The sequence below is a fragment of the Rattus rattus genome, chromosome 9 (genome assembly GCF_011064425.1).
Source record: "Rattus rattus isolate New Zealand chromosome 9, Rrattus_CSIRO_v1, whole genome shotgun sequence".
In the NCBI taxonomy this organism is placed as follows: Eukaryota; Metazoa; Chordata; class Mammalia; order Rodentia; family Muridae; genus Rattus; species Rattus rattus.
The window spans coordinates 40,077,682-40,100,420 of record NC_046162.1 but is presented as its reverse complement, the minus strand read 5'-3'; the positions used below and the strand labels follow the sequence as shown (position 1 = coordinate 40,100,420).

At 45.0% G+C, this 22,739-nt stretch overlaps 1 protein-coding gene across 8 annotated transcripts in view; it reads right to left on the bottom strand.

Annotated features, from left to right (window-relative positions):
- The window catches only part of Gemin5 (gem nuclear organelle associated protein 5), a 45,233-nt gene that overhangs the window by 17,715 nt on the left and 4,779 nt on the right, over window positions 1–22,739 (bottom strand). For 5 of the 8 annotated variants that reach the window (XM_032911952.1, XM_032911954.1, XM_032911957.1 and 2 more), the window contains exons 5-18: window positions 22,427–22,546; window positions 19,748–19,880; window positions 17,263–17,428; window positions 16,216–16,428; window positions 15,519–15,604; window positions 12,269–12,351; window positions 11,212–11,348; window positions 9,074–9,147; window positions 8,466–8,647; window positions 6,999–7,138; window positions 5,861–6,032; window positions 3,853–4,074; window positions 1,223–1,336; window positions 982–1,104 (exon numbers count right to left, since the gene is read on the bottom strand). In XM_032911952.1, the coding sequence (XP_032767843.1) occupies window positions 982–1,104; window positions 1,223–1,336; window positions 3,853–4,074; window positions 5,861–6,032; window positions 6,999–7,138; window positions 8,466–8,647; window positions 9,074–9,147; window positions 11,212–11,348; window positions 12,269–12,351; window positions 15,519–15,604; window positions 16,216–16,428; window positions 17,263–17,428; window positions 19,748–19,880; window positions 22,427–22,546 (1,965 nt within the window). The remainder of the gene's footprint in view (window positions 1–981; window positions 1,105–1,222; window positions 1,337–3,852; window positions 4,075–5,860; window positions 6,033–6,998; window positions 7,139–8,465; window positions 8,648–9,073; window positions 9,148–11,211; window positions 11,349–12,268; window positions 12,352–15,518; window positions 15,605–16,215; window positions 16,429–17,262; window positions 17,429–19,747; window positions 19,881–22,426; window positions 22,547–22,739) is intronic. The other 3 variants (XM_032911956.1, XM_032911958.1, XM_032911959.1) reach the window with 1 other exon arrangement.

Sequence of the window (22,739 nt, the reverse complement as noted above, 5' to 3'; positions counted from 1 at the left end):
TTTTAAAAAATAAATCGAGGGGTTGGGGATTTAGCTTAGTGGTAGAGCGCTTGCCTAGTAAACGCAAGGCCCTGGGTTCAGTTTCTGCTCCGAAAAAAAGAAAAAAATAAAATCGAAATTAACCAGTGTCCCAAGAATTCCTTAGAAGCCAGGCTGGCGATCACGGACCTTTAACTCCAGTGCTAAGCAGACAGGAGCAGGAGGGTTTCAAAAAACAAACAACCTTCCTGAGACCTATCAAAAAAGGATTCAATATTCACTCTCTATCCTTTAAATCAGTCAATTATGTCTGCGTGTGACTCAATGGTGGAGGACTTGCCTAGCACATGAAGGCGCTGGGCTCCACCCAGAGTACCCACTCTATCTGAGAATATAAAAAAAAAAAAAAAAACAAACCTAATTTCCAATAAGTTTCACTACTGTTAACCAAGGATGCTCTAAGCTGCCTCAAAACTCAAAAAACAGGCCATACCTACAAAAAACAGGGGAGAAAACAGCAGCAGGCAGTGGAAAAGGAACAGGACTTCCTTTGGATTCTTTGAATTTTTATTGTGCTGTTTTTTTTGAACACACTGAATTCAAAACAAAGTTGCTCAGACACCCAAATAATGGGCTGTGACACACAGAACCAGGAGCCATGTGGAAATGAAGAAATACTTAAAAAATACCTGCATTGTTATGGGGCATTTCTTGAAAGAAAACACTTTTTCCAACCTAAAGACACTGGTAGGGAAGAGGAGAGCAGGTTTACACCAGTCTGTGTAGATGCCTCACTGAATGTGGCACAAAGATATCTGGGTGACAGACTGGACACAGGAGCAGTGACTACAAGACAGGGCTATGGCAGTGGGGCAGGGAGGCCAAGGATAAGGAAAGCTGGGAGAAAAGGGCAGGCAGTAGTAATCTCAGATATCTGCCTGTTTCCTCATCACCAGCACCACTATGTCCTGAGCATGTGCAAGCACAAGGGCAGGTTCGTACCTCTGGCGTGCGTTGCCGTTGCTAGAACCAAACAGTCTCGATGGAGCTCCTCTTTGGACCTGTGGTCTAAGCTGGTGCTCAGGGGGAGCATGGAGCGAGCCTTCCTCTTCTTGAGCAAGGCTTCTGAAATGCACCAACAGCACACGGTGTCAGAACGACAGGTCAGACGCACTTACACAAAGGCTCTCTGGAGCACAGGTCTTAGGACTGTCAGTAAAGTGCACTGATAGAAGACACCAACCTGGCTTCTCTTTAGGTGGCTCCTTTTTCAGTGAGGCGACTTTACTACTAACAGTGACTTTTGACTTTTCCAAGCCTAAGGAGACAGCAGTGCAGGAAACAGGTTCTCCACAAACTACATCAAGAGAAAACAAAACAAAACAGAAACAGAAAAGGTTTGAGACAAGAAAGGCAGCCGACATTGGGACTCACGCCTGTAACCTCAGCATTCTGGACACTGAGGCAGGGTAACTGCCATCTGAAGCCAGCCCAGGACAACCAACTATGGTTATAGAGACTCTGTCTCAAAATGTACTGTGGGATCTAGCTGTTGTCTCAAGAGTATTAGCAGGCTCAGTAATCCAGTTCCCACAACTGTGCCTCAGCCCTTCAATCTGACTGTGACTCAGGAGTGTTTAAGTCTACCGCCCTGACACTGACTGGAAACTGCCCACATGACAAGCTACCTGTCAATAACTTATGCTGCACTGTACAAACGGGAAAAGGCCTCCCTAACAGAGCAGGCGTGTCCTAAGCACACACACAGTTTTCTGACCACAGAGGCAAACGATATTTTGTTTAGCCCTTAATGACACAACGGCATTTAAATTTATCATCACAGTATGTGCTCTGTGTATATGGCGGTCAGGCCTCTCCTTCCATCTTCCATGGGGGTTCCAGGATCAATCCCAGGAGATTTTGATAAGGACAACATATAAACATGGTAAGCTCTGAGTCTACCCAAATTACGGGTCCACCAGCCAGTCGGGAATAGAGGTCACAGACACCTCTACTGTGACTATTTCAATCCTGCCACATGGAAATAACAGAATTAAGCATAAATCAGATTATAGTCTCTGGTATTTAATCATTTTAATAGGTGTAAACACAAGATAGTTTGGGCTAAGAAAGTTAAGCCTTCCAAACTTAAAACAGTAAGAGAACAGAAGTGCTATTTTATCTATAACAGTTGTGGTAGGGGTTGGGGATTTGGCTCAGTGGTAGAACACTTGCCTAGCAAGCGCAAGGCCCTGGGTTCGGTTCCCAGCTCCGAAAAAAAAGAAAAAAAACAAAACAAAACAAAACAGTTGTGGTAGTTTGAATATGCTTGGCCGATGGAGTGGCACTATTAGGAGGTGTGGCCTTGTTGGGAGTATAGGTGTGTTGCTGTGGGCATGGCTTTAAGACCCTCCTCCAAGCTGCCTGGAAGCCAGTCTTCTAGCTGCCTTCATTCATTCAGATAAAGATATAGAACTCTCAGGCTGGAGAGATGGAAAAAAAAAAAAAAGAGCACTGATTGCTCTTCCAGAGGTCCTGAGTTCAATTCCCAGCAACCACATGGTGGCTCACAACCATCTGTAATGGGATCTAATGCCCTCTTCCTGTGTGTATGAAGACAGCTACAGTGAACTCATATATATTAAATAAATCTTTGAAAAAAAATGTACAACTCTTAGCTCCTTCTGCATCATGCCTACCTGGATGCTACCATGCTCCCACCTTGAGGATCATGGACTGAACCTCTGAACCTGTAAGTCAGACACAATTAAATGTTGTCCTTCTAAGAGTTACCTTGGTCATGGGTCTGTTTACAGCAGTAAAACCCTAAGACAACAGTCATTTCTCTTCAAACATGCAGAAGATTACAATATGAGAGCTAGTGACACATGCACTCCATGACAAATGACATGGTTGAACTGACATAAAGAACTAATCCTGTTTGAATAAGAATGGTCCCATAGGCTCATATAGGTGTGGCCTTGTTGGAGGAAGTAGGTTTCAGATGCCCACACCAGGTCCAATCTCCCTCTCTCATAATCTTCGGACCAGAATATAGATCTCAGCTACTGCTCCAGAGCCATGAGTGCTGCCATGCTCCCCCCCATGAAGATACTGGACTAAGCCTCTGAAATATAAGCAAGCTTCCAACTAAATGCTTTCTTTTATAACGCTTGTCTTGGTCATGGTTTCTCATCATGCAACAGAACAGTGACTAAGTCATCCTTCTTAGCTTTTTGCTGCTAAGAGAAGCTAAGCACGATCTCAGGTTGGACAGGGAGAACTTGCTCGCTCCATGTAAGTAGGAACATTTAAGTCCAGCCACCCAAGGGACAGTGCTTTCTTTCATCTATGTGTCTTCTCCATTCGTACCTCGGCTCACCTAGGCTCACACACTGCCCTGTCTACTGTGTCCAGTCTTACCCTGAGTACTGAAGCCCGTTCTGTATATTACTGTCTCCACCACAATCATCTACCACATCACCTCTAACACTTCAAAAAGGCACTTAGAGATTTAACCTCTTAAAGAGATGAAGATATAGATCAGAAGTTAAGAGCACTGGCTGCTTTGCAAAGAATCTGGGCTCAGTTTCTAGCACCCATATGGCAGCTTGCAATTGTCCATAATTCTAGTTCTAAGGGACCCACTGCTTTCTTCTGGCTTCTATGGTACTGCACTCTTGTGGTGCAGACATAGATTCAGGCAACACTCATACATATGAAACAAAAATAAATCTTAAAAATGAAGACCAACCATACTCCCTTTAAACATGCTAACACAGTTTGCAAAGGTTCATCTGACACAGAAGCTCACAACTGAGGAAGGACCTGCTACAAAGACACCAATGTGGGCGGCATTTTCCAAGCACCTACCCACGGGAGAGGGAGGCAGCTCCGGCTCCTGGGCTTCCTCCTCACCATCCTGATCGGACAAGCCATTCTCAACAGGTGCCAAGTTCTCCCTCACACTCTCATCTTCATTGCCAATGGATGAATCTTGCTTTATGGGCAGTCGCAAGGTAGGTTTTTTCTTCTTTTTTAGCTTTGGCTTAAATTGAGAGAGCCGTTTTTTCTCTAATTCAATACATTTTTTCCCTACAAAGAATACAATAAAAATAAGAATTGATTAAAATACACTGTGGGATGAAGTACCCTGGCAAAATCCTCCAGAGCCCACACCACTCTTCTGACAGAGGCTTACACACCCTCCTGCACTCCCCATGATGTCAGAGCCACATCCTTCATCAGAGGTCAACCCTCCTGGAACCCATTACTTCTACTCCTGTCTTCACACTCTTCATGGGGTGCAGACTACATTTTCAACTGGTCAGAGAGGCAAGACCACTTCTCTGGGGTACTTGGGAATTAGGAATTAGTACCTGCTTGGTTTTTTTTTTTTTGGTTATTTTAATCATACGATGAAAGTGTCCTGACAGTGTCTGCTGTCCATTACCACATTTCTGGTTCCACTTTCTTGACTGGGATGGTCACTATCCCAATCAGTGGGCACTTGTAATTCACTGGTTAGAATGCACTATTCAACAGAACTGGTTCTCAGGAGAGGCCTATAAGCTCCAGAAGTAGTAGACTTCCTTGTGATTCTAGAACCTGAAGAGTTTGATTCTCACGTACCTTGCACTTACTAGTTCGCAGCATTAGTACTTTCTTTCTTAAAGACTTTACTGTTTGCTTAGTCATTTTTATCATATCTCAACTGCTTCTGAGATTCATAGCAGTATAACCCAGCACTCTCACCACAAATTAGATATGAAGCATCCCCTTGACCTGAGACTCCCACCTGCCTTGTAGATGCTGCTCTGCTTCCCCAGCTCCAGATTCCTGCTAATCTGTCACCTGTTCTAAATTTTCATAGAAACAGTATGTACCCTGTGCAGTCCTCTGATCCTGGCTCCTTCTGCTCATTGTGGTTTGTCAGAAACTCATCAATTCTGCTGCATTTATCAGTAGCCGCTCTTTGTCTCTGTTCTGGGGGTGTTGAACCAGGCCTTGTACATATGACATGCTCTGTACCGAGCTGTACCTCCAGCCTACGACTTCTTTATTTTGGCTACTTAGGCTCACACATTCATTAGCGTTTGAGCTGTGTCCAGGTTCTGACCACAAACAAAGCTAATCTGAGTATTCTTTTACCAGACTATAAGAGGATGGAAAATGCCATCATATGAAATGTACCTCTTCATCTCTTATTTTTATTTGTTTATGGTAGGAAGACATGTCAGACATCAATTGTCAGACATCAATTAATCTTTGATAGCTGCACATGCAATTCCCGTTTAGTTTTTTAGTCAAAAAATTATATTTCTAAAATTTACATTTATTTTTTTAAACTTGTGAAATTTATATATAAATTATAAACATTAGTGTGTCTGACAGAGAGAGAGAGAGAGAGAGAGAGAGAGAGAGAGAGAGAGCGCGCATGCGCTCCATCCATCAGAGGACAGTTTGTGGGACTTGGTTCTGTTCCTTTAGAATCCTGACTAATCCCCCATCCACCTTCAGACATCTTGTTGCCCTGCCCTCTGCCCCTGGTCAACTGGCTCCCTTTTGTTTATCAAGGTCCCCGTTAAGCTGACCCCATCCTTTGATGCGTCTCTCTCAGTCCTTGGAGTACATCATCTTTTCTTTCTGGCCTAAGATGTAGATTCTTTCATTTTCCAATCCTTCCTGGTGAAGAATGAGGCCTGACAGCCCTGACAGAGTTCAGCCACACGTGTTACAATTTGGCAGTGCTATCCTTGGCCCTGTAGGTTGCAGACCCATTCTACTGATGCTGGGTGGGCTCAGAATAACAATTACTAGGGCACAGAAAAAGAAAATCAGAAAAACAGTGTGTTGGCTCTCCAACCTCTTCTTGACCAACCTTGAGGAGGCCGGGAATGGTCCTGCATGGAGGTCAGCCACCTGTAGACACAGAAGTCATCTGCACCTGAGTAGATGCATTCCGGATCCACTGGGGACCACGCAACACATAACAGCCGGCCTCGATGTCCTCGGAAATTGAACAAAGGTTCTTCCCGGAGGGCATCCCACACCTAGAACCACAGCAGTGGGACAGAATGGACAATTGCTGGTTATTCAACTGTTCTGGGACATAAACTGCTCAATTACAAATACACTCGTGATCTGCTTTTATTTCTCATGTGATTTGCATTCTTTCTAAGGCATTCATGTGATGATACCATCTCCCAGCGAGGAGCACATGAGAGGTATTCCCACGGAAATGATCCACTGGTGCTCTGTGGACCACACTGCTTCAAACCAGAACTGTGTTAATATTTGTCCTGGGGAGCTGGCTCAGTGGCCCACACCTACAACCCCAACATGGACGGTTGAAGCAAAAAGCTTAAAGCTTTGAGCATAGGATCATGAGACAGTTCAGTGGAAAAGATACTTGGTGCCAAGTCTAATGACCTGTGTCCAATCCCCAGGACCTACATGATGGGAGGAGAGCACCAATGCCCACAAATTTTTTTTCTTGGCCCCTTCAGCATGCACATAGACTCATACTATCTGCCTCTATCTCTGTCCCTCTCTTATACACACACACACACACACACACACACACACACACACACACACACACACACACACACACACACACACACACACACACACATGCATGCACATACCTACAAAATAAATGTAATTAAAAAAACAAAACAAAACAAAATAAAAAGAGTTTTAGAACAGCCTACCTTGCACAGCAAGACCCTGAAGCAAAGGCCCAAACAAAAAAATGCCTGCAGTTAGCTAAAATTTTGGTGTTGGTTTGACTGAAAGAGACTTTTGGGCTACTTGGGTCCACTGAGAGGATTCAAAAGTCAACACATTGACTGTAAGGCAAAACGTATGACAAAACTACAAGGTCTTCTAGTTCAATCTTTAAAATTGTAGAGTACAGACAACAAAAGGGAAATGAAAACAATTCAAAACAGAGAGAAGAGGAGATTAAGTCAGACTACACAGTGAAGGACTCCTGGATCAAGGACACATAGTACCTGAGCTGTGCCATCGTAGCAAGCCGATACCAGCCTTCCATCATGATGTGGGCTCCATGCCAGACTGGTAACCTTGGCTGTGTGCCCTGAGAGGGTCCGGTAGGGCTCTGTGATGGTTATTGGAGACTCAGGATTGCTCTCTGAAGGGCAAGGGGAAGAAGTCACAACAACAGCCACAGGAAGGATACACAGGAAGACAGAACATGGCAGGAGGCAAGGCTTTGTAAGATCTCACAGGCGAAGAATGCAGTGGACTAGATTATAAGAGCCACAGGATCAGGAGTTTGCTGTGAGATTCTGTTTCCTTTAAAAGACCATGAAGTCTCTCATCAATATAGCTGCCCAAGCACGATGTGTACAAAGATGACACCACTAGCACGTTAATGTAGAAGGGAGAAGGCTTGAATATGCAAGGGGAAAGGCTCATGCCAACATGAGACAAAGAAATCCAGGCAACTTAGAAATACTGAAAGGGCGAGTCTTCCCCAGGGAAGAACACATCAACTGGCTATCCAACATCAAACTGTCAGCTATGAAAACATAAACATACCATCAACACCACACAGTCTGGCAGTAGAATGACATACTTAGCAATATGTATGTGCAACAATAATTAAAGAAAAAACAGAGCCCAGGAATTTGAAAGAGAGCAAGGTGGGTACACAGAAGGGTTTGGAGGGAGAAGAGGAGGAAATGACGTGATTGTATCATAAGCTCAAAAATGAAAGAATTGTTAAAGATGAATATAGCTCTCTGAAGGCCTGACATGCAGGCTACCATAGGAAGTGTGCTACATAAAGGCAGGAACACAAAAGTCCCGTATATACCTATATTCACGTAGTATTTTAGGTAGTAACAGATCATCTGAAGTCACTCGTGAGAAAACACCAGATAAAACAGCAAGAACAACAACCAAACAACTGTTCTGCGTTTCTATTCACTATCAATTCCTTTACCTGAAGAAATCCAACATTTTTTGGTAATATGGTCTGCTCTGCTGGTGAGAGATTACCTCATCTTAAAAAAGGGGGTGGAGGTGGGGTGGGGCAGCTGGAGAGATGGCTCAGTGGTTAAGAGCACTGGCTGCTTCTTCCAAAGGTCTTGAGTTCAATTCCCAGCACCCACAGGATGGCTCATGACCATCTTAAGGAATTGATGCCCTCTTCTGGCATGCAAGTGTACATATAGCAGAACACTTATATACATAAATGAAATAAAGTTAAAAATATTAAAAACCAAAACAATAACAAAGAAAAAAAAAAACCAATGTGAAGTCTCTATACCTGTATTTTAAAGGACCTTTCCCTAGGAAAAGGATCCTAGATTACAGTTGGACAGGGAAGTGTAAGGTGTAAGCCAGCACTCAGAAGGCACAGGCAGAAAGATAGCGTTCAATGAGGCCAACCTGGGCAACACAAGATCCTGTCTCAAAATCCTCTATCATCCCAGTCCAGAAGTCAGCGTTACCTAGGACAGCTTTCAGGTTGTGCACGTAGATAACTGCATTGTTGGAGCCAGAAGCGAGGAGGCAGCTCAGCTCTGGACGGCTGCCATGCTCATGGTGCCAGACTATGGCGTTCACAAGCTTGTGGTGCTGCTGGATGGTGCAGAGCAGTTTCAAGTTTGGGACTTGGAATATTTCTATTGATCTGGAACAAGACAGCAGGATAAGAACGATGGCTCATCAAGTTATAATTTCGCTAAGGCCCTAGCTCTTCTCTCAGCCCAGGAAGGTGAGACAGAAAGCCTGGGACACTCTATTCCTGGCAGAGGTGCTGAGGGAGAAGGTGTGGGTGAGTGAATTATGAACTAACATCTGAAGGACTACGGCTATAGTAACAAACAGACAATACACAGCCAGACTCCAGTAGCCAACAGGGTAGGGAGACACTGCCATTGAGCTGTAAAGATTCGAATAATTCCGTCTTCCCAAAGATGCAGAGTCCAGATCAGCTGAGGATATCCACAGTGAATCCTTCCACAGAACACAACAGGGCTACACCAGGGCACTGCAGAAACCCTTGACCAGCCAGGGAATGCTGCAATCAAGAGCTTTGTGTAAAGGATGGACTCACCCATCTTCATTTCCAAGAGCCATGACTTTGCCATCTCCTTTCCAGCTGATCTCTGTGTGCACAGGCAGCTTGTACTAGAAAGCAAACAGGCTAGGCATGGGTATAAGCATCTTCTTCCCACTCTTCATCTTACCAACAATGACATTGAGAGGGAAAAGACAATACTGGAGTTAAAACATGCTCTGATAATGAACGGCACTTTTCTGGACCAACATCACACTCAGCCAAAGTTACTCACGACAAGTATCTAAGCACTGTCTGCAGCCTTCCTGCAGGTGGAACCAAAAGGTTCCTTCTACCTCGACAGTCCCTTAGCAAAGGGTACACTCGCCAGCATCTTCCCACGCTTCTACTCTCACAAGCAGATCAGCTCTTCCTCAGGATCCTGTTAAATTATGTCTATGTGTATATGTAGTTCATGAGCATGGGCACATGCCCTTGCGTGCGTGTGCGCATGTGCGTGTGCATGCATGTGTGTGTGTGTGTGTGTGCGTGCGTGTGTGCATGCATGTGCGTGTGAGTGTGTGCGTTTGCAGTCAGAGCTCAGGTGGTCAGGTGTGGCGACAAGCACTTTACCTGCTGAGCTACTTCACTGGCCCCACTAGCTGAGTTTCTTATTGGTTTCTTTTATCTACTCCATCTATGCCCACAGCTTCTTCTAAACCATTTATGTAAAGAGATTCAAAATTTGTATTTCCTGGGCAGAATTCTTTTTTTTTTTTTTAAAGATTTTATTTTTATTATATATAAGTACACTGTAGCTGTCTTCAGACACACCAGAAGAGGGTATCAGATCTCATTACAGATGGTTGTGAGCTGCCATGTGGTTGCTGGGATTTGAACTCAGGACCTCAGGAAGAGCAGTCAGTGCTCTTAACCACTGAGCCATCTCTGCAGCCCCCTGGGCAGAATTCTTAATTGAACTCTGATACAGAAATTTGGCTGCCACTCAACTAAAATAGTGTCAGGACAAGAAATCTGTTACCAGATGTTAATACATAAACAACATTGAAGAAAATGAAAAAATACAATCAAGTATGATTTATGATTATATTACCTTGTGGTAACTATAAAAAAATAATACATGGGGTTGGAGAGATGGCTTAGAGGTTAAGAGCCCTGACCGCTCTTCCAGAGGTCCTGAGTTCAATTCCTGGCAACCATATGGTGGCTCACAGCCATCTGTAATGAGATCTGATGCCTCTTCTGGTGTGTCTGAAGACAGCTACAGTGTACTCACATACATAAAATAAATAAAATCTCAAAAAAGAAAAAACATCTCAACACTTATGATCTAACTTAAGAACAGTTGTGGAAGCCAGCCACTGTGGTGCATAACTAGAATCCTAGCACATGGGAGGTAGAGGCAGGAACCAAGCTTGAAGCTAGTCTGAGGTACGGTAGATCCTGTCACAGAAAGAGAGAGGGCAGGGGTGATGGTGAGGGGAGGGAGAGAACAAACCTAGTCAAGTCATTCAAATCCACTGACACAAAGTTAAAACAAATGTAATTCAGTGTGTGGGCCTAGGCAGAAGACCCAAGAGTTCTCTGTATTGCTGTGCATGTGTGACTGAGTGTGTGCACCCCCTACAATCCCAGCACTTGGGAGGCTGAGGAGGAGGATCAGGAAATTGAAGCCAGCCTGGGCTTCGAAAGAAAAGAGCAGATGAGGCCTGAGCACAACCACACACTGTCACTGTCACTGTCAGCAGAGCACTCTAGTTGAAAGGGGAAGCTTCAAAAGGACGCTCGTCTTTACTCCCAGCGCTTAGGAAGCAAAGGCAGGCTAATCTCTGAATTTGAGGCCAGCTACCTACATAGTGAGTCCCATGCCATCCATGACTACATACGGTGAACCCTGTCTCAAAAAGAAACATCTAAAAAGAAAACAAAAAGGCCACTTTACAGTGAAGATACATAAGATTTTTTTTATCATCATTGCAATTAAGCCGCTCCCCTCCACTTAGTTCTTTGCTCTACTCAATGATAATGACTTGTAAGGGAGAGCAGGCAGCCCACAAATTCCCCAGTAGCTCAATCAACTGTCTGAGAAGTCTGGCTGAGCATGATGGGCATCATTACAGATGGCCTTGAAACACCAAAGGAGGTTGAGTGGGCTTCAGCCCACTGGAACTTACTCTAATGGAGTTGGTGTCCCTCACGAGTTTGTTGATGTCGAAGGCCTCTCCACTGAGCTTCCAGGGATTATGCTGCAGCACAATGCCTTCCCCTCCACAGCTGTACAAGGTGAGGGAAGGCCTGTCTCCTTCCCCTCCTATGAAAGAAAAACTCTTGAGTGAAGTGTCTCGCTTCACCACACCGCTTTCACAGCACGTCGTTAACACGGTGCAGCATTGTGAACACGAAGACGGCTTAGTGTGGGAAGTGATCCAGCACGATGGGACAAAGCCACCCTCCTACCAATCTAGACAGGGTGGGCAGATGAAGAGGTATCATTAACTTCTGAGATACTGCGTTCACTGTACAGGCTTTCTGACATTCAGGAGCAGTGACACTAAAGATGTGACCAGAGGAAACGTCATGGTCTCAAATGACCAAGTCGTTTTTCTTCCAGAAATGATTCTTAATGTTTGTACAGACACAGAATGCAGAACTTCCCACAACTAGGGAGAGGTCTCAAGGCACAGCTCTTAGTTGTGAGCTATCCTCCTATTTGCAAGGCAACTCTCTGCATAAGACTAGGGCTAAGGAATCCAGCCACTTCAGCACAGTAAGCCAGATGTGGAAACTTCTGACTCATTTTACAGATAAGAAAGTCATACTATGTTAGGGAAAGGAGCAGTGGCCAGGGTAGGGCTACAGAAGAGAAAGATACGGGCCTCAGCATCAGACAGAGGCCAGCACCCAGCCTCAGGTTACTCTGAACCGTGCAAGACCTCAGCAAGCAGACAGAGGCCAGCACCCAGCCTCAGGTTACTCTGAACCGTGGAAGGCCCAGCTCAAGAGAAAAGCAACACCTCAGAGCCGAGGGAGGCACGAGTCAAGGCTTTCCTTCAGCATCAAGACCACCTACGTCTGACACTCTCACTCTCACACGCACACGCGGGCACACACACACACACACACACACACAGAGAGTGGTTATACTAGAACATCTATGACCTCAGCTTTCAGGCTTTAGAATTAAAGTGGAAAAATATACTCGTGTTTGTTAAGAATGACTCAAACACTTACCAAGTGACATGGGGGGCACTGGTGGCCCCCAAGCCAGCCTATACACGGTCTTCTTATGATACGTGCTTGAAATCTGTGGAGGTCTGCGGATGGAGAAAAACAGGATGATCTGAAGAAAGAGGCCCACTAGAAAACAGACCATCTTCCTCTGAAAGGTCTTTCCTATACATGTGGTTGTTTATATTAGAGAAAAACAGTTTACCTTTGTCCAAAATAGTTAGTTCTAAAAAGCAAGCACTTAACTTACCATATAATAATGTCCATTCCCAAAACAAGTCCCTAGTGCATTACCCACCCAGGGGGCTACCTAGAATGATTTTTCTGTCTAGCCCATAGCAAAGCAATGTCAAAGTACAGAGGCTGTGACAACCACAAGCACCCAACCTCAGGCTGAAGATGAGAGGCCACTTCACCTCCATGCTTTGCCATTTGCTCCCCTCACTCTTCTGAGACAGGGTCTCGCTATGTAGATCTGGCTGTCCTGCAAGTCACAGAGGTCCACCTGCCTCTGTCTTCTGAATGCTGGGATTAGAGGTATACACCACCAAGCCAACTAGCCAGCATCACACTATTACACTGCATAAAATCTGAAGACAACTAAAGCCTTTTACTGTCTTTCAGGGGCTCTTGCTCTTAGGGGTGTCTAGGGAGATGGACTTCTTAGGAAAAGGCAGCGCTGTTATGACTTAGTGTCAATCTTAGTCTAGGCATGGATTCAGAACTCCAGAACTGTGGCTGACAGAGCTATGCTACTACTGAAGAATTGGACACACTTAGAACACTCTGAGAGATGGTACTAATCTTTCTGGCTCAAACAAACAAACAAACAAACTAACTAACAAAACAAAAAAAACCCAGCTTGACGACCTAACAGTGCTATCTTCCACCTTAACGCACACCTTAACTAGCAGTAGGATGACTAGTCAGCCTATGGGGTGATTTAGTCCTACTTAAATCAATACAATTTTGTTTCATTACATATCCCTTTGAAATAGCTTTTAAGCAAAAAGGGAGAAAGTTAAGGTTCTACACAAACACTTAAAACACTGCATACAGACCTGGGGATTTTACTTGGATTATTAGCACCCATGGAGCCTTCTGACAGTCTGAATGAGAGTGGTCCCATAGGCTATGAATTCTATGTGGAACTGTCTAGGAAGCTGTGGCCTTGATGAAGGTGTGTCACTGGGGGTGAGCTTTGTGGTTTAAAAAGCCAGCACCATTTCCAGTTAGCTCTCTCTGCCTCATGCTTGCGGGTCAAGATGTGAGCTCTCGGTTACTGTTCCAGTGCCGTGCCTGACTGCCTGCTACCATGCTGGTCATGAGCTCACCCTCTGGAACTGAGAATCCCAAGTTAAACTCTCTCTTGTAAGTTACCGTGGTCATGTGTCTACATCAGTAGAAAACTATGATAGATCCCTAGCACAGCAAGGAAAAGTGACCGAGAGAGGTAAGGCAGAGGGAGGGAAGACATGCAAAGAGGGCAGTGCTGCAGTAGAATGGCTCTCGCGCCCTTTTCATAAGGGCCAGCGAGCAGGTCAGGGTGCTGCAGTGGTGTGGAGGCAGCGGGCAGGTGCAGTCAGTGAGTACGATGAGCTCCTCCAGGTTTATTTACACACGGAGATCTGCACTCTGCTTCTTCTATGCCATGGATACTGAACCCACCCTACTTCCACTTTCAGAAAGCAGCCTCCTGAGCCACACATCACTCTTGTGGTCTGAAATGTGGCCAGTATAAATGGAGACCTGTATTTCTAGATGCATGCAATTCTAATTACTTCCAGTCATGTGTGGCAAGGGGCTGCTGCGCTGAGCAAGTCTAACCTGTAACCAGGGCCCCAATGTGACTTAAACTCATTAGAAGTCACAGTCAACAAAGATCAAAGGAGGCCACCCAGGGCTATACAGGGAAACTGTCTCCAAAAACCAAAAATCAAAGAAACAAGTGATATTTGACTTAGTACACATACCTCAACTCACTAAAGTAAACACATTCCATAAGGTGATGCATACCTGTAACCCCAGAACTTGAAAAGTGGAGGCAGAAGGATCAGACCAGCCTCTGCTATGGAGTTAGTTCAAGACCAGCTTGGATGAGACCTTGTCTCGAAGTAAAATAACTCTAACGATAAGATGCTATTTCCTTTTTTTAAAGTTGTTTCTTATTTTAGGCACATGGGTATTTTACATCCACATGCATTTGTATACCAGATGTGTGCCTGGTGCCCATGGAAGCCAGAAGAGAGCATCAGATCCTCTGGAAAGATCTGGACAGCTATGAGCCACCATGTGGGTGCAGGGACTAGAGCCTAGGTCCTCTGAAGAGCAGCCACTGCTCTTAACCCCTAAGCCATCTCTCTAGCCCTACTTTATACTTTCAAAGACACGAAGACTTTCCAGGACACATACAGCAGTTCACATCTGAGTTCAAGGCTCTTCCACAATTTAACACCCAGGCTCTTGTGCTAAAAGGAGTGCAGAGACACAAAGCACCTTCCTTGCTCAGTAACTTGCAGGCAGAAGAAAAACTGGCATCAGGAGAGGCATTCCAAGTCAAAAGTAAACAGTCAGACAAGTACAAGACGAGGTTTAGAAAATGCACTTCAGACTTGGGAATGCACGACACACATGGCCTTGACCTCATCTTCACACTGCCCAAGCTCTGCTTTGTACTGTTGCTGTCATGCATGCACCCACCGTCACTATGTCCTTGGTCCTGCAACCGATTTACACGAGACATCAAGAACCACAGATAAAACAGAAAGGCACAGGTATGTTTCTGCATGAGTCGTTCACCTAGATGCGGGTCTGGGAATGTTTGTATAAAATTCCACTAGTTCATCCTAGTGTTTCTTAAATACCAGGCAGGCTACACTGTCATCAACTGAAAAACTAATTCTTTTTCTTTCTTTCTTCTTGTGTAGACAGGGTCTCTTGTGTAGACTGGGCTGAGCGTAACTCTTGATCTTTCTGCCTTTACCTCTGAAATGCTGGAATCACAGATGTGCACCTGCCTCCCAGCTTATGAGGTCTTGGGTATCAAACCCAGGACTTCACACACTAGTCAAGGTCTCTACCACTGAGCTGAGCTATGTCCTTAGTACCTCAAAAACTTTTTAAACAAAATTCTGAGTTCTGAACTGCAGTATCTCAGCTAAGACTTTACTCTAGAACCACTTTATTATGTTCCAGAGTTATGAACTGCAAGTTAAATCTGGTCACTAAGCTGAAGGAGCGTCACCGGACTTACTTGTTGGAGCAGGTGTCATACAATCCCACTTTTCCGTCATCGGTCCCAAAGGCTAAGCAGCCCTCCTTGTTTGGATGCCAGCATAGCTACAAGAAAAGTTTCAGATAAGAGTATGTCAGGTGGGGTTGGGGATTTAGCTCAGTGGTAGAGCACTTGAGCAAGGCCTGGGTTCGGTCCCCAGCTCCAAAAAAAAAAAAAAAAAAAAAAACCAAAAAAAAAAAAAAAGAGTATGTCAGGCACACAGAAAGGAGCCATGTGCAGTCCTCAGTGCTCCATGGGAAATGCTCTTGCTCTCTGCTTAATTCTCAGTGTTTAATAAGGAAAAGAAGGATTAAACAGATTACGGCCACTAATGGATCAACAGGTAGTACTTGTCTCCAAGCCTTCTACCTGCTAAGACCTAATAACTGGCTTCCCTTCCTCCATGCTGTACAGACAGACAGACACACACACACACACACAAATACACAGCAAGAAAAACAGAAAGTTAAAATCACTGCATTCTCACAGTTCAGCACAACTCCCAGCTGATACCTCAAACATTTAAGCGAGGTGCACAGCACTCTGTGAAGTGAAGAAAGATTCTAGAACATTTAGAGCTTTGACAATAATAAACATCCATTGATTTCCAACAGAATTCACAGAAATAGGCAGTGTCTAAGAAGAATTTGAGCAAATCTTCTAGAAGGGCCCTTACCGCCGTGACCTTGGACTTGACTCCTTGCCAGAAGTTTTTCACATCGTAGTTGTTCTTTATGGAGAGTGTATTCCATACCCGGATCATGCCGTCCCCAACACCTATGGCCAGGGAGCCCACATCCACAGGTGAAAAGGCCAGGCTGTAGGCAAAACCTCCAAGAGAAGGTAATGTCCAGCAACACTCCAGGGTGGCCATGTCCCAACATTTTACCTAAGAAAAGTAAAGATTAGAAAAAGCAAAAAAATGGGGTTAGGAATTATTTCTTTTCTTTGTTTTGAGACAGGGTTTATCTGTGTAGCTCTGGCTGTCCTTGAACTTGAAGTCCAGCTGCCTCTGCCTCCGAAGTGCTGGGAAGTGACACCACTGCCCAGCTAGAATTAAGAGGATTAAGTTAAATGGGATTTAACTCTTTTAGAGGAAACTAGAAGAAGCTTCAGGAAAGAAATCTGCCCTGTATCAAAGCTCAAAGTAATGTGGGAGCACATTCACTTCCGGGAATGTTTAATGAATTCAGCATCCTGCTTTCGGATCCATGCTAGAGAACGCAGGCTTGCCATCTCCCCTCTACCTCTCAATTCTGGAAGGATGCACAGGGTCTCCACAGGGAATATCAAGAACTGAGGCCTGACAAGCCATGGACTTCACGCCCAGGGGGTGCAGGGGAAAATGAGGCCCTGAATCAGGGGCTAGGGCCACAGCTCAGTTGGTAGACAGAGCACCTGCGACCATGCAGCCATGGCGTCAACCCCAGTACCACATAAACCACATTTGGTGGCTCGCACCTGTCACTTCAGCAGGTGGAAGGTGGAACCAAAAGGGTCAAAAGTTCAAGATAAAGGGAGACTAAAGCCAGACTGTTAGAGACAGACTCCAAAAAACTGTCTCTAGCAGCCTTTGACAGCCCTGCTGGTAACACCCTCCTCAGTGCACTTGCTAGCAGGAGCTCTCAACTGGATGGCAGAGATGTGCATGAGGACAGACACCTTCTAGCCTGACCTTTGTGACACACTACTTCTCTGAGCAAAGCTGGAAACCAGTTCTTACATCTCTGTCCATGGACGTGGACAATAGCAGCTGTTTGCCATCCTCAGTCTTCAAAGGACACAAGTTGAAGACAATTCTGGAGTGATTGTGCCCTTCCGCTGAGGTGCTGAAGAGTGTGTACTTCCGTCTCCATGACTGGGTGAGGTCCCACAGCAGCAGCTCACCTCTGAAAGAACAAGAGCACATCTCTGACCAGCTAGCCAGACTGTGGCTGTCTAGCCAGGCCTGGAGCCTGCTAAATGCTTGCTTGGTAACTTGAAAGTCCAAAAGACTGGTAGGGTTAAGAGAAACTAAATCCTCTTGTTAGCACCAGAGGCTCCCTGACAGGAAGTGGAATGACACATAGCTCTCACAAGGAGAACAGAATCTGCCACAGGGAATGATCTTAGAATCTAACAGTGGGCTGATCAATTTCTGACAGAATTTACAATCACCTTAAACTGTTGGTCTCAACTGCTGGTCTGGTCCTGTCTTGGGCCCACAGCATGACCCCTTCCTTGATGGCCACGCCTTATGCCCCAATAGAACCCTTTTTTTGGCCAGGTGGTAGTGTCACATGCCTCTAATCCCAGCACTGGGGAAGTAGAGGCAGGTGGATCTCTGTGGATTGAGGCCATCCTGGTCCACACAGCAAGTTCGAGGAATACAGAGAAACCCTATCTTGAAAAACCAACCAACCACCACTACCAAAATCAACAGGAAAACATTTTTGAGCTAGATATGGCAGTGTGAACTCAGGTACTGGGAAGGCAGAGGTGGAATGATTATAAATTCAAGTACAGCTCTACTACAAAGTGAGAGCTCCCTCCTCGAAATTAAACCACATGTGGTGGTGCATACCCAGCACTTGGAAGGCAGATGCAGGTGGATTTCTGAGTTTGAGAACATACTAATCTATATAGTTCCAGGAAAACCACAACTATATAGTGATGTACTTTTCCAACAACAAACAAACGTCAACAACAACAATAAACAAAGGGGCTGGTGGTGTAGCTTGGTGGGTAAAGCACTTGCCTCCAAACCTGAGCTGAGTCCGATCTCTGGAATCCACGTGATGGAAATAGAGAACCAATCCCTTAAAGTTGTCCCCTCAACCCCACACATATGCCATGGCATGTGTGTGCAAACACATACAATAAACAAACAAACGAACAAACAAGTCTTTGAAAAAAGATTTTAAAAATTTTATTTGTGGGGCTGGGGAGATGGCTCAGCGGTTAAGAGTACCGATTGCTCTTCCAGAGGTCCTGAGTTCAATTCCCAGCAACCACATGGTGCTCACAACCATCTGTGATGAGATAGTGTGCATAATTAAAAAAAAATTTTTAAAAGCTTTTTGAGATAGGAGTCTTGGGACGTATCCCAGGCTGGCCTGGAACTCTCTATGTTGCCCAGGATAGCTTTAAGATCCTCCTGTCTCAGCCTCTGAAGGACTGGTTATTTTAGGCATGAGCTACCATATCCATGAACTATCTTTTAAATACATTTCTTTGATTTATAAAAGTCAACTATAACTTGCAAAGTTCAAGATGTATCTTCTTTAGGTAGAAGTAGTCAGGAGGGGATGGGGCTAACATTCTGGGCAATCTGTATATCTGTATGTGCTTTTCTGTACTGTCTATTTTAAAGCAGGGACCTGGCCCATGGAATTCTCAGTGTCCTAGCAAACGAGGCAGCCTGACACTGTGGTACACGTTTGGCCTTGGCTCTTTTCTGGCATGTGTCTCTGCAGCAGTATCTTTCTGCATGCTGGTAGGTGTAGTCACTAGGTAGCTTCAAGATGTGGACGAGTTACTCAGCAGACCCAGGCGGGATAGGGGTGTGACTTGTGGTCCCAGTTCATCTTAAGGATAGAGGGGTCAAGATAAGCTGGTCACCGATGCCAAAGATGACATCAATCACATGTCTATAACGATGATCTCATAAAACCTACAGAGGGTATAGGAAGGCTGTCTCTCTCCTCATGCTCTGAACATCTCTCAGCTGCACCCTTGAATGTCCTTATTCATAGGTGAGGTTTGTGAGTGGCTCCTGCCAGTGAACTAAACCAGAGGATGAGGTTGTGGAAATTCTAGTTTACAGAGCAGATCAAGTTGACCACCTCAGGTTTTCAACTAGTATGTGTGGTGGTGGTGGGTGGGGGCATGGCACAGCCTATAAAGTCGGCCCGAGGAGCCGTTCTTGGTAGTAAATAGCACAGGTCTCCTGAATCTCCCCATCCATTACTTCATTTATCATGCTAAGATGGCTGGGCAAAGTAAGACGCTTGAGAGGCTGAGGCAGGAGGACCTTTCCAATCCTCCATGGATTGTGCTAGGTCAATCTTTGCCTTAAGTGAGGCTGTGTCTTTAAAAAAGAAGAAAGATGAATAACAACGACAGCATAAGTCTTGGTTATTTCTCTATTTTCTGAACACATAAGCGTAGAATTTCTGAATCTGAACAGGGAGACAGTATTTATTAGAAAATACGGCCACAATACTTACCCAAAACAACTGGATACCAGCTGTGTTGGTTGGTTCTTGGGCCAATGAAGTGTCAACCAAAGACGTTCTTTAACTGTTGGGTCCACACCCCCACTTCTTCTCTTCAGAAAGGGCAATTTCAAAACCATTACACCTGTATATTAAATAAAGTCAATTCACTCTCAAGACAGTGAAACAGTATCATGCCCCTTCCAGCAATCCTCAATTCTGTGGGTTACAAACTGTTTGGCTGATTAGTAGTAGAACCTTGGGGGTTAGAGTAATGAAACTGCTTGCCACAAAAGCATGAGAACCTCAGCTTAGGCCCCAGCACCCACTGAAAAAGCAGCAGCAGCCTGGTGCAGTGGGGTACACCTATCACCCATTGCCACGGCTGGGCACAGAGACAGGCTGCTGGAGCTGCTGACCAGTTGCTGGTCTAGCCTCGTCACTGAGCGGCAGATTCAGCTAAAACCTGTCTCACAAAACAAGGCTGACAAAAAAAACAAACACGAAGGACCAAGGAAGACTTGCAACATCACCTCTACATACATGTACACACACAAGAAAGAACACGTCATTTTATTATGGAGACATTACTCTGATAGAGGTTAACGCCAGTCTTGCCAGTTTAGGCCAAACAAACCTTTTCAGGCTATCTTTGAAACTTGAAAAATTTTATCTTTGTCTGGGATAGGCTTGGGAGACAGTGTAGCTTGTAAAGTGCTTGCCTTGTAAGCATTAGGATTTGAGTTTGATCCGAAAGACCCATATGTGAAACCAGGCATGGTAATATGCTCGTCCAATTGCTAGGGAGGTGAAACAGGGCTCTCCGGCTAACTCTCCAGCTTAGCTGGCTTGTCAAGCTCCAAATCTTGTCTGTAAATGGAACCTAAGTAATGGCACCAAAGGTTGTTTGGTCTGCAGATGCATGAACATGCCAGTACCTCTGTGTGGGAAATTGAGTTCCTTATTAGAATGAAAACCTAACCTTCAACAACTGCAGGACAATAGAATTCTAGTTAACTCCTTCTTCTAGTTCAATGATTCTAGTGTTGCAACCCTTTAATACAGTTCCTCATGCTACGGTGCTCCCAACCGTAAAACTATTTTACCACTACTTCATAACTGCAATTATGTAATTATTCATAAATCATAATGTAAATAACTGATCTGCAGGCTATCTGATATGAAACCCCTGGGAAGGGGTGCTTAACCCTCAAAGGGAAACCATTACCAGCACTGACCCAATCATCTGTACTGGCCATCAGAACCACAAGAACAGCTTTAAAAACATACATGGCAGCTGGGTATGCTGGAGCACAGCTTTAATCCCAGCATTCAGGAGGCAGATAGAGGTACATCTCTGAGTTCAAGGCCTGATCTACAAAGCAACTTCCAGAACAGCCAAGACTTCATAGAGAAACCTGTCTCAAACAAAACAAAGCAACACGTACATGTCCAGAGATGTGCTTCAGGATATTCCAAATAGAATACAGAAAACAGCATTTTCTCAGTATTCTCCAGCAGATCTACTATGCAAGGAGAATGCAAGGCTACTGTGGACAGCCTTCATGTTCATGGATTCTCAGACAGGTGTCTTTGCGGAGAGGGACTGTTCAGCCCAATTTGAAAGAAGTAATGGTCCTGTGAGGTGATCTGGCTTGAAAAGAGTGCTCACCACCCGAGTCAGACCCCACACCCACATAAAGGTGATGCACACCTTCAGGAACACACAGCCCCTCCACAGCGATAAATGAAAATTGAAGACAATGTAAGCATAGCAAGCTTGTTTACGGCTCAATGCGCATGCTGAGTCTGTATCACTGTGTTTCCATTCAGATACAACAGAACAGAGAGGTCTGACCAGGCTATGGGGCACAGCAGCTTTCTAGTAAGCAAGATTTTGGACAGATGATATTCTTGGAATGAGATGAAGGAAACAAGTAGATAATTCTACTGTAATGCTACAATATTTGCCACCAAAGAGACACTGTGACAAAACAGAAAACCTGGGAGAGTCTCATGAGGGTCCTCTGAGGGGTGACTGTCTTGCCTGTCAACTGACACAAGAGGGCCCAGCTGGCTATGGGGTGTACCATTCCTTGCGTAGGCAGTCCCAGGCTATCCAAAGGAGCCAGCTGAGTGTAAGCCAGGGAGTGAGCCAGCACATGGCATCCCTCCACTGGATGGTTTCTGCTTCAATTCCCACCCTGACTTCCCTCAGTGACAGACTGTAACTTAGAAGCTGAAACTAACCCCCCACACCCCATGTTTCTTTTGGTCTGTGTTTTCTCAGAGCAGCAGAAAGGAGCTAGAGCACAGGCTGCAGACAGTGGTGCCGTTCTGTGGGTTAAGGTCCTGAACTGCTAAGAGCAGAGGCATGCGATCCTGCTCCACTCCTAACTGTGGAAGAGACAGACTGTTTCATTCTGACTATTCTAAACAATGGACTGCAGGGCAGTGGAGAAAATGGCTCATCAGTTAAGAGGACTTCCTGCTCTTCTACAAGAGCCAGATCTGGTTTCTAGCACCCACATGGTCACCAATAACAGTTTATGACTTCAGTTCCTAGAGAAGCCAGTGCACTTTCCTGGCCTCCATAAGCACACACATAGTACACAGACATATGTCTATGCAAAATACCCATGCACAAAATAAAAGCAAATCAATCCTTTAAACTCTAGGCATCAACCTTACCCCGGCCTCGGGAACAGCTCCAGATTCGAATGGTCTGATCCTTGCTTCCTGTAGCTAAGTAGCAGCCTTTTGTGATGGGGGTTTCTGCTATAAGCTTCCCATTGGGAATGTCAGGTTCTTCTAGGAAAAGATGGATATTTTATTTTTTAAAGATTTATTGCATACACACACACACACACACACACACAACCAGAAGAGGGAATCAGACCTAGCAGATGGCTGTGTGGTTACTGGGAATTGAACTCAGGACCTCTGGAAGAGCAGCTAATAACTGCTTATTTTTAATTTACACTGAACATGCACTTGTGGTTAA